General features: G+C 45.2%; 1 protein-coding gene across 1 annotated transcript; it reads right to left on the reverse strand.

The window, feature by feature from the left end:
• Positions 1-1,677: 1,677 nt before the first annotated feature.
• On the reverse strand, positions 1,678-11,314 carry LOC113426976 (SLAM family member 5-like). The gene is given in 6 exon segments (XM_087943257.1): positions 1,678-1,812; positions 3,355-3,474; positions 6,607-6,666; positions 7,121-7,375; positions 8,405-8,722; positions 11,189-11,314. Coding segments are annotated over 6 exon segments (840 nt in total). The 5' UTR covers positions 11,244-11,314; the 3' UTR covers positions 1,678-1,780.
• Between the last annotated feature and the right edge of the window lie 963 nt (positions 11,315-12,277).

Below are 12,277 nucleotides of genomic sequence, written 5' to 3' on the forward strand. Positions count from 1 at the left end.
TGATGACCCAGGACGTGGCACAAAGGTAACACAGTCATATAAGTAAGGAGAGTCCCTTTAATTCCTCCAACTTGGCCCCCAAAGTCGAGTTATCATCGGCTGGAGAAAAAACTCTCCCAAGAACAGTTCTTAAAGGGAAGAGATTCAGTCCGAACCCAAAGGACATCTAAATTATAAATGAAAACCAACACAAACCACACACAGCAACTAACAAGACAAGGCAGGATAAGGAATTAAAGACTTCAAAAGCTAACGCAACACACACAGTTGGGTGGACACCAGAACTCAGATAAGACTTGACAAACCAAAATAATGCACGCTTTGCTTCCAGCAAGGTGCTGTGCGCAAATACCCTTTATATCCTGTTTTACCAGCTTCAGCTAATGTAGGGAATCAGGGCCTTTTTCTCCCCCGTAACCCACATTGCTCCCTTCTCCGTTCCTCCCTGCATGCTCTAGGATGAAGAGGGGGTGGGCTTGGGTCTTCCTCAGTTTCCTCCACAGCCACTGGAGTCACACTCCCACTCCCTGTCAGCTGTTCCACCCCCCCCCCCCTCGGAATCAGATTCCAACAGGGGCGTGACAGAAGGGATTGCGGAGAAGTCAGGCGGAGTCTGAAAATTCCCACACGAAGTATTAAGCTAATTTCCCCTGTTCAGCCCCCACCCAATGCCCCATGTAGCCAATATGATGCCACAAAAGATGTTATGAGAACTCTGAGGCGGGATGATGATAGCAGGTCATCCTTGGAATAGTGCGACCTTGGGTAACAGGTTGGAACCAGCAGGGAGGGAGTCCATCCTGATGGTCTACTCCCCCTCCCCAATTCCCATGCGGTTACAGCAAAAGCATTCAAAGCAATCAGCTTCTCCCCTCCCCTTTGGACTGGTAGCATTCTGGCAGGGACCTGACAGTTGGATTTGAAACCAGGGGAAGAGAGGAGGAGTCTGCAAGAAGGGAGGAGCAAAACCAGGTGTCGGTGTTCCAACTAGCAGGCTCCAAGCCAATATACTCCGAGACAAGCATTTTCTCAAAGTTCCATTTTTCCCCTCCCAAAAGAAATTCAAAGATCCATCCCCTGCACCCACCCACCCATCACATGGTCCAATCAAACCGTCTTCCCAACTGGGGACACATCCCTCCAGACACTTCCATCCAGGTGCAGGGCAACATGTCCTTGATTCTCTAAGAAAAAATGTTGTTGAGTCTACTAATCTTCCACCTCTCCACTCCCAAATTCCCAGGCACTTAATGTGGCAGCCTCAAAGCTTCCAAGTAAAATATGGCTTCCAAGGCTGACACCAGGGTAGTAACCCTTCATCAAGCTCTAAGGGGAGAGAAGGGGGCAGTTGTCCCAAGGCCACAGAGTAACCATCAGGCAACGGAAGCTCCCTCAGCCTACCTCACAGGGCAGGGAACTGTACAAGCTCCTGAGTATGAAACAAACAAACCAACATGGTCTCTTTGGGGTCCAGACAAGGCAGCAGCAAAAACAGATCGAGGGGCAGTTGAGCTACAGGAGAGGAAGGCATTGGGTGGCCACAGAGAAGTGACGTGGAACAGCCCTGCAGCCACCCTGTGAGCCCCTCCCACTAGCCACATTGGTAATAGAGTCCATTGGGTGGCCCACAGAATCCCACAGAGTTGGGTGGCCCCCAGAAGCATCTTTGTCCCAAAGGTTCCTCTTGAAATCCACCAAGGAGACCATGGATATGTTAAGAGGCAGGAGGGACAATTCATCTGAGGCCTCTGTCTGTAGGATCCAATGGTGGTGGGCTCCTCTAGGAGTCTGTCGGCCTCCCTTTTCCAACTGCTAGGAAGGAAACGAAGGAGATGGTTGAGCTTTAGGTAACAGGAAGCACCCAAAGGCAGACCTCCAAGGGGCCATCAAGTGGAGTAGATTGGAGGACTCAAAAGGAGAAGGAGAAGCTTGTCAGGAAGATTCATTCATTCATTCATTCATCCTGTGTCATTCTGCTACCATAACAGAAGTGGGCTCATAGTGGAAATCCATCTTGACCTTACTGAGTCAAAAATTGTTTACTACCGGTTCTGAGGATGTGGCATGGCTTGATGGGCGTGGCAGAGGGAAGATATTGCAAAATCCCCCTTCCCTCCCCACCCCACCCCACTAACCTGCTTTCCAGCTCCATTCTCCTGTGCAGGGCAACCAAAGAAGACCCAGCCAATCAGCTGGGACTCAATGGGAGGCAGAGAATAGAAGATGGGGTTGGCGGGGCCAGCCAGAGGTGGGATTTGCCGGTTCTCCCAACTATTCAAAATTTCCACTACCGGGTCTCCAGAACTGGTCAGAACCTGCTGAATACCCACCTCTGTACTGAGTGATTCTACATAGAGTAGCTACTCTACACAGCCTCTTGAGTTGGGTGATTCTGGCTGAGGTGAAGGAGGTTTTGCATTGTGCAGGTGCTTGGGACCAGTCTAAAATTCTGGATCTTGAGGAATACAGAAGATTCTCCTTGCTCTTTGATGTGCCACTGTCCTACTGGTTGACCAGGATGGCCAGGAATGTGCGAGGGGGGTGGATGCAGGTGGCGCTAAATGCAGCATTTGGAGATGCTGGTTGGACCAGAGTTAGACAGAGCCCTGCATGGAGCAGTGTTTGGGTGCTTTGACTCAAGATTCAGGAGTGGATGTGGGACTGAATGGACATTCAGCCATGACCTTTAGTGGGATTAGGATGGAGGGAGAGTAACTATCTGCTGCGTCTCTCGCATCTTCGATTCCATTGACCAGGCTGGATTGACCGGAAGGCATTGCGGGATCAGTTTTATCGATGTTAGGAATCATCAGACTTACAGGGCCAGATCCTGTTCTCTGGGGCTTCAACCCTTCTACCGGGATTTGAACCCATGGACCCCTGCACTTAGCTCAGATGACCAGATTGGAACCATTAGGGTTAGCAGCTGTCCATGTCCTGGTGGTCAGTGGTTCTGCTGCAAGGCAGGCACGGAATTCATCAGAGTGGAATATTCACACACACACACACACACACCTTCAGGGGAGGCATTTCTCCAAGGAGGGATGGGGGAGGCAGGAATGTGGCCTTGGGTGCTAAATCCCAAGACCGTCATCCCTGCGTTCTAGGCTTCCATAATTGGAATGACCCCTGGACGGCAGCAAAGGGAGACTGGTAACTCCAAATACCTACTTTGGTCTGCTTCTACCTCTGAGAAGGCGAGGGGAAGGGAAAGGAGAAGAGGAAAGGGGGAAGGGCACTTATTCAGTAGCTCCGGTGTGCCTTATTCTCTAATCTTTTCATTGCCAACTCCACCCTGTTCCTCTGGCTCCCCTCTGGGGCAGAAGGAGCAGGAGAAGAAAAGGGAGACGGTACCTTTTCTGGATTTCACCCTCAGAAGGAGCCCCAAACAGCCCAGAAGGAGAAGACTTCCCACTTTGCTAAGGCACAGCAGGGCCCAGAGAGGCAGCCTGGAGGAGCTCTTGGATGTCTTTCCTGAAAGAGAGAAACCTGTTAACTCTTTCAGCAGGTTCTCCAGAACGGAGAAGAGCACTTGGCCTCATTGCAACGGACGTTCCTCCAAGGCAGATGACCGGACCTGGAATCCCACCCAGACTCCATCCAACAACTAGGGCAGGGGTTATCGGGTTGTGCTGATCCCCAGTGGACCAGCTGAAGCTCTTGCATGGCCTTCAAAGGCTGGTCCCAACACAAGTTCAGTAACAAGATCCCTGAGTCCACTGTCACCCAGCCTTGCTTAAGGATGAAATCCAACCCTGGTCCTTTCCATCTGTGATTTAATGATTATCTCCAGATCAACTGTAACACGACACTTTCATTAATGTTATAGGGTACCCCATAATTTGAATTAAATACATGCATAATTTTTATTCTTCAGAATTGTTGGTTGCAGCCCAACCCCTTTCAACCTCCCATAGTTCTCCTCCACAAATAAGTGTAGGAGGGTCCTACTTTCTCCAGCACCATTTTTCTCCCAACTAAATTTATCTTTGGCCCAGTGGTGGGATTCAATTTTTTTTTACTACCGGTTCTATGGGCGTGGCTTGGTGAGCATGGCAGGGGAAGGATATACTGCAAAATCCCCATTCCCTCCCCACCCCACTAACCTGCTTTCCAGCTCCGTTCTCCTGGGCAGGGCAACAAAAGAAGACCTAGCCAATCATCTGGGACTCGGGAGACGAAGAATAGATGGGGGCAGGGCCAGTCAGAGGTGGTATTCCAAACTACTCAAAATTTCTGCTAGCAGTTTTCCAGAACTGGTCAGAACCTGCTGAATACCACCTCTGCTTTGGCCCCAAGACCTCTTTCGAGGAGAGAAAAACTTACCAGCACCAATTATCACATTAAACAAGAGGAAAACCTTCTACGCACCAGTTCCACCCGCGCTTTCTACAATTTTGTAAACAACAAACTAAAAGACTCCAGGTCCATCCCACCCCTGAAAGGACCTGATGGTAAAGACTGCAACGACGACACCATCAAAGCCAACCTCTTTAACACATTCTTTGGCTCAGTATTTGTAAACAGCAATGGATCAAGCCTAGTATTTCCTAGTCGAACCACAGACAACTACAATGATACATATCGATTTTACAGAAGGCAATGTTGAAAAAGCACTATGCAATCTAAAACCATCCCTATCTATTGGACCGGAGGGAATATGTGCCTACTTCTTAAAAAAGCTACCCACTGCCATAGCCGAACCTCTAAGCATAATCTTTGAAAAATCTTTCAGGACCAGCTCCTTGCCAAAACTATGGTCACAAGCCACGGTCATCCCCATCTTCAAAAAGGGAGACCCCAGCCTAGTTGAAAATTACAGACCAATCTCCTTATGCTGCGTCACCTGTAAAGTCATGGAATCAATTATTAACCAATCCATCATCCTCCACTTAGAGACAAACAACCTACTCTCTAATAAACAATTTGGTTTCAGAAAAAAACTATCCTGTAATCTGCAACTCTTACACTGCAAAAACATATGGACTACACAACTCGATCAGGGCAAAGCAATAGACGCAATCTACATAGACTTCTGTAAAGCCTTTGATTCAGTGGTACATGACAAACTACTCCTAAAACTAAAAACTTATGGTATCTCTGGACACCTACATAACTGGATAGAGGCATTCCTGTCAAACAGGCAACAAATGGTCAAAATTAATAGTGTCCTATCAAATTCTGTACCTGTCAACAGTGGTGTCCCCCAAGGGTTCTAGGACCAACTCTCTTCATACTCTACATAAATGACCTCTGTGATCATATCAAGAGCAACTGCGTTCTCTTCGCTGACGATGTAAAGCCACAGACAATACTTCTACCCTCCAAAAAGACCTTGACTATGTATCAGAATGGTCAAACAAATGGCAACTTCAAATCTCAACAAATAAATGTTCTGTCCTACATATTGGCAAAAAAAAATCAGAAAATAAAATACAGGCTGCATAGTCAAGACCTTGTTGATGATCCAAACTCTGCCAAGGACCTTGGAGTACTCATCTCTAATGATCTAAGTGCTAGAGCCCACTGCAACTACATAGCCAAAAAGGCATTAAGAGTTGTTAACCTAATCCTACGTAGATTTTTCTCTGGTGATATTACACTAGTAACTAGAACATACAAAACATTTGCTAGATCAATACTCGAATACAGCTCATCAGTCCGGAACCCGCATTACGTATCGGATATTAATACAGTTGAGAAAGTCCAGAAATATTTCCCTAGAAGAGTTCTCCAGTCCTCTACTCGTTGCAGAATACCTTATGCCACCAGACTCGAAATTCTAGACCTAGAAAATCTAGAATTATACCACCTTCGGTCCGATCTAAGTATAGTATATAAAATCATACATTGAAATGTCCTACCTGTCAATGAATATTTCAGCTTCAACCATAACAACACAAGAGCACACAATAGATACAAACTCAAGGTAAACCGCACCAAACGATTGCAGGAAATATGACTTCAGCAACAGAGCGGTCAATGTTTGGAATACACTACCTGACTTTGTGGGTTTTTTCCCCAAACCCCAAAAACTTTAACCTTAGACTGTCTACTATTGACCTCACCCCTTTCCTAAGAGGTCTGTAGGAGGTGTGCATAAGTGCACCAACATGCCTACCGTCCCTGTCCTATTGTTTATTTTTCTTATTTGTATCCATTTCATGTATTCATAACTATGTTTATGCTTATACCTGTTATCTTATAATCGCTTGACAAATAAAAAATAAAATAATAAAATAAAATAAAATAAAATAAAATAAAATAAAATAAAATAAAATAAAATAAAATAATAAAATAAAATAAAATAAAATAAAATAAAATAAAATAAAATAAAATAAAATAAATAAAATAAAATAATAAAATATAATAAAATATAATAAAATATAATAAAATATAATAAAACAAAACAAGCTTCCTTTAAGGAGTCTGTCCTGAATGCCTTGCTAACCAGGTTTTCTGCTATGTAGGTCACACTGAGAGCAAGGGTCTTGAGAAAGGTTGATCACAGAATTCCCAAGGGTGGGATCCTTTCTCTGAACATCTGAGCTCCAGCTGAATGTACGCCCTCTTCCCAGGGCTTGTTAGAACCATTCAGCCACCAACCTCCATTTCCAGCTGCAACGGGAGTGCCGGTCACGCTCAGGTGAGAATCCAGCAAACGAGCTGAGCAGGACATGGAGAGACACCATTTGGGAAAGACCAAAAACTCACAGGGAAGCCAAAGAGGAAGGAAAAACAGCAACAGCAAGGATCAATCAATGGTTTTGCTTAGATTAGAACAGGAAAAATATGTGTCACTGATTTCTGTCACGTGCCTACCGTCCCTGTCCTATTGTTTCTTTTATTTCTTTTATTTTTCTTATATGTATCCACGTATTCATAACTATGTTTTTACTTATACCTATTACCTTGTAAGTAATTCACAAACCAAATAAATAAATAAATAAATAAACAATTTCTTTTGGTTTGTGGTTGCAGCTCAACCCCTTTCAATTCCCGTGTTCTCCTGCACAAATAACAAAGGGAAGTTCAGCCTTCTGTAGGACCTTTTCTCTCCCAGCTAAATGTCAGATTTGTCTTTGGTCCCGTGGACTCTTTCAAGGAGAGAAAAACTTACCAGCACAAACTTTCTCTAAAGAGACTGTTGTGGACGCCCTGCTAACCGGGTTTTCTGCCGCACAGGTGACATTGAGATTGAGATCGTGGGAGGTGAGGGTCACAGAACTCCCAAGGGGGGGATTCTTGCTTTGGACATCTGAAGGCCAACTGAATTTCACCCCATCTTCCCAAGTCCCCGTAGAGCAATCCAGCTTCCAAGTTCCATTTCCAACTTCAGCGCAGGTCACTGTCATCTCAGAGTCCAGCAGGCGCCCTGAGAAGAAGATGGAGACATCACATTGTGAGAGGACACAAAGTCACAGGGACACCAAGGAGGAAGGAGAACAGCAACAGCGGTGGCTCAATCCATGGATTTGCTTAGATTAGAGCCGGGGAAATAACGTGTTACGCATTTCAGTCGCAAATAATAACAATCCCAGAATAATTCCCCCCGCTCACATATGACACTCGTTGCACAGGGAGAGGCCCACCAGGATAGAGGGGAGTCAGGCACCCCTCTGCAAGTACCCCAATTCCTCTTTGGGGATTGAGGGCAAGAGGATGAGGCTCCAGGCTCAGACCCTAAAGGACCCCTTGATTTTCCCCCCAGGAATTTGTAGATCTAGCCGGTTCCACCACATCGATGAAGAGGACCCTGAACTGCCTCTTCCAGCCTCAAAGCCCACCTGCCTCTTTCTTCCTGACACCCCATCTGGGAGCCCACTTGGCCTTGCCCAATCCAGCTTGTACCCCATGGAGAGGGGAGCCTGGAGGGAGCTGTGATGGACTCCCACAGGCCCCCTTCTAAGGGAGAAAGTAGGCAGAACCCAGCTTGAGCTCCATGTCTAACCCATCATGGAAATGCGCGTCCTCAGGGGTGCTAAAGCTCCAGTAAAGTACACTCTTGGTCACCCTAACCTAAGTGGGATGGATGATACTGGGCTCCATGCAGCAAGTGCATGGCTTCAGAATGTCGACCCCCCCCCCAAAGCCCCCCTGAAAAGCCTCCCATCTCCATATGGCCCAGTGGTGAGAGTGTAGTACTGCAGGCGACTTCCGCTGACTGCCAGCTGCCTGCATTTGGCAGTTCGAATCAGTCACCAGGCTCAAGGTTGACTCAGCCTTCCAAGATGGGTAAAATGAGGACCCAGATTGTTGGGGGCAAGAGGCTGACTCTGTAAACCGCTTAGAGAGAGGGTTGTAATAGCACTGTGTAGAAGTATATAAGTCTAAGTGCTATTGCTATATCACTCTGGGCAAAGGAGGGAGGCCTGGAATTGACTGCCATGGGTGGGATACTTACGAAATATTTGCAGATCAAAGGACTCATCCACCATTTCTGCACCTGGTGGAATAATTCCTGCTGTGAATCTGCCAGCATCCTCTTTCTTGAGATGGCTGAGATGTAATTCTCTGCAGTCCTCGGAGGTGTCCACTCACTGTCGATAGGCTGGGTCGGGGACCAGGAGGCCACAGGGCTCCTTAAAGGTCACCAGAGCAATACTTTCAGACTTACTGCCGGCAACTTTAGTCCAGGCAATTGAATCAAACGGTGGAGAGGTCTTCACTTGGAACGTGACAGACTGTCCCAGAACGCCATTCACTTGTGCTTCAGTGTCTTCTGTAAAAAATCAAAGAAAACAGAAAGGAAGCCTTCAAAATTGGGCCACAAGAGACCTTATTTAAGGTCCAGACTCTCGCCCCATCAAAGGATAAGAATGAACTTTGGAAAACTGGGTATTTCAAAAGGAATTCTTTATTGGAAAGGAAAAAGATCCAGGCGATGTTCAAAGCAGGGTCTGATATCCCTCCAGGCATGCAGTTTAGATAAAGGGAGTTAGAACCCCCCCACCCACCCCTTAGTCTGGTGTGGATTTCGTCAGTACAAAGAAGCAACGTGTTAATTCCCCCCTTTTTTTCTGGGAACGTAGTTGAGAAGAGCTTCCCAGGAAGTTTCTTTTGGAGCTGGAATTTTTATGGCCCCTTCTCCTCTTGCTGTCTCTCCAAGAGGGGACAAGTTTCCAGGCATTGCGGGGGGAGGGGGGTGGCTCCAGGCCACAGTTGTAAATTGTGAAAAGGTCATACAGATTCAGTACAAGAATTAGGATATTCAGGTTACGTCAAAAAAGGGTTACTTGTATCAACACCCCCCTTTTTCTTCCATTGAAGAATGGCAGATACACAGATCTGTCATACTGCCTTCCTCAAAAAAGTTGAGAAATCCATCTGGAAACATAAAACTTATATTACATTTACAACTTAGGATGGTTTGTGAGGGCATTTCAGGTGGAACTTCCCTAGTAATGTGGAGGCTTTTGCATGTCGTTTGGCTACCCATACATTTTCTGAGGAGGGAAGGTGTTTCCATGCTACTAAATATTGTGTGGATCCACGGTGAGTGTGTGGATATGTTTAATTTCAAAATGTTGTTCCCCATGTACCATAATGAGGGTTGGAGGTGTAGGAAGGCGTGGTCTAAGGTTTGAAGTGATCTCTGGTTTGAGTAGGCTGCAGTGAAATACTGGATGAACCTGTTTTGGGAAGTGTTTTGGGAAGTAGAAGCTCTACAGTAACAGGATTAATAATTCTGGAGATGGAAAATGGCCCAATGAATTTAGGTCCCAGTTTCTTAGAGGGTTGCAATGATTTTAGGAATTTTGTAGACAAATATACGCGGTCCCCAACTTTGTATGGTTTAGGATCACAGCATTTTTTGTCCACTTGAGCTTTAAAAGCTGCTCTAGCTAGTCTGATCGCTGGCCAAATGGTTTGCAAATTATTTATCCACTCCTTAAGGGAGGGAATTTCAGGTTCCTTGCAAGGTAGCTCTGGCATGGGGTTGAATTCTTGGCCTGTGGCTACCTGGAATGGGGAGAAACCAGGGCTACTGTGGACCGAGTTATTCTATGCTATCTTCGCAAAAGGAAGAAGGTCAGTCCAATTGTCCTTTGATAATGAATAAAGCACTTTAAATATTGTTCTAATCCACCATTGGCTTTCTCTATCCTGCCATTGGTCTGGGGATGATTCGATGTGCTCAACCCCTGGGAGGAGCCTAATAGGTTTAAAAACGCCCAGCAAAATGTGGAAGGGAATCCCTATCTGAGATAATCCATTGGGGAGCTCCATGGAGGCGATAAATGTGTATTAAAAAAATCTTTGCAAAGGCCTTGGCTGTTGGGATCTTTTGGCAGAGTACAAAATGAACCTTTTTTGAAAAAAGATCAGTTACAACCCAAATGACAGTATTTCCTGCACTTTCAAGGAGATCCACTATAAAGTCCATAGAGATCTCTCTCTCTCCAGGGTGCTGAAGGTTCTGCCACGGTTTGTAAAAGTCCAGGAGATTTTCCTTGTCTTCTTTTTGCGGCAGCGCAGGTGGGGCAACTAGCAACATAGCTTTCAATATTGTTTTTTGAGAGATGGCCACCAGAATTGTCTTTTGATGAGGTGCAGGGTTTTTACAAATCCAAAGTGTCCCGCTATTTTGGAGTCATGGCATCGTTTCATGAGGCCCATCCTCTGGCTGGCAGGGACGTAAAGTTTGTTTTCTACCCAGGCTATCCCATCTTCAAGTAAGCAAATGTTTTTGTTAGCCTGGAGCCAGTCATCCTTAAGTAGTGCCTCCTTAAATTTGGAAGCCATTGTGTTGCCCATAAGTGGTTCTTTCTTCCCTTGTGCTCGGGTGATTAACTTAGCAGCAAGTTGGGTTGATTGGATCATGGGTTTTACAACTTCAATCTTTTTGCTGTTGTATTGGGGTTTCCTGGACAGGGCATCTGCCAAGAAATTTTTCCCCCTGGGAAATATTTGAGAGTGAAATTAAAATGTTTAAAAATATTGCACCCAATGTACCCATCGCCTATCTCTTCTGATAGAGTTTGTAATTTTGATCTTATCTGCCTTTTTCTTAACGTTTTTCTCCAATGCAGCAGTTTTGAATGGGATCCAATTTCCTCTAGAGTTTTATATCTATTCCTGTAATGATCCAAGCTGGACTCAAGGAAACAAACTGCATTTTGAGCCCCAAATTTCAGTCCTGTTTTGAAACTAAACCTAGAAATACAGTAAAACAGACAGAACTTACCAGCTCCTAAGAGAAGGAGTGAAAACCACAAGCCGAGTAGGTTCTTGAAGGACATGTCGGTGGCTGGTGTTTTAACAAGAACTGCAGACAAATCTAGACAAACTTCTGCAAAATATACAAGGACCGCTTGTTTGGTGTGAGAAAGGTTGCAGCTGCAAAAAAAATTGCACAACCCTCTTTTTACTGTGCTTTCAATTTATTTTTTGCCATTCATTTATTTATTCAGTTGCTATAGGGTAATATTACTCTTATATTCTGGGAAGCTAAAAGGAAAAAAAGTCTTCAGATAGTGTTACAAGTGGCTGGGACAAATTTCATTCAAAAAGTGTACCCAACAATACCATTAGCCCAGTTATAATATTGTGTGTCCTTTTCACCCGTTCACGCACATCCACACACAACCCATCACAAGTTTCAGTTTGCAATCATTAAACTTTCCCATTCTGGCCAATTTTTCATAATTATCCCCCAAACTCTGCTGGTTTCCATAAAGAAAAATAGCTTTTTTTTTTTTTTTACCTACTCCAAGCTGAAGTAAAACTTTTTTGGCTTCCCGAGCCTGCAGGAATTTTTCCTGTACCTACATTTATCGTGCAATTTTGAATATCGTAAAAGCGGCAGTCATGTCAGCTGCTTTAAGTTCTTCAAGCTCTTCGGGAGTTTTTTTTTTTCTTCTTCTCTGCAGTCTTCAGCTGATTTTCTCACGGAGAGGGGAACCTCAGAGGCTTTCATCCTCCCACCAGCTGATACGCCGCTTCCTGAAGACGGAGTCAACTGTGTCAGCACTGAATTTGGTTCCTTCTCCAGCACGTGAAGGTTTCACACACTTAAATAAATAAATGCACATTTTTTTATTCTCCTGGGTTGTTGGTTGCCGCCCAAGCCCTTTCCAAATCCCATCATTGTCCTGGGTGAATAATTGTGGGAAGTTCTTCCTTCTCCAAGTCTTTGTCTCTCCCAACTGAATGTCAGCTTTGGTCTCCAGGCCTCTTTGAAGGAGAGGAAAACTTACCAGCACAAACTTGCTTTAAGGTGAATGTCCTGCACGTCATTTCCTGCTGTGCAGGTGACTTCCAGATCAAGGTCTTG

This window comes from Notechis scutatus, chromosome 14 (assembly GCF_049901735.1).
Source record: "Notechis scutatus isolate UNSWTSFEM ecotype Mainland chromosome 14, rNotScu1.2, whole genome shotgun sequence".
Lineage (NCBI taxonomy): Eukaryota > Metazoa > Chordata > Lepidosauria > Squamata > Elapidae > Notechis > Notechis scutatus.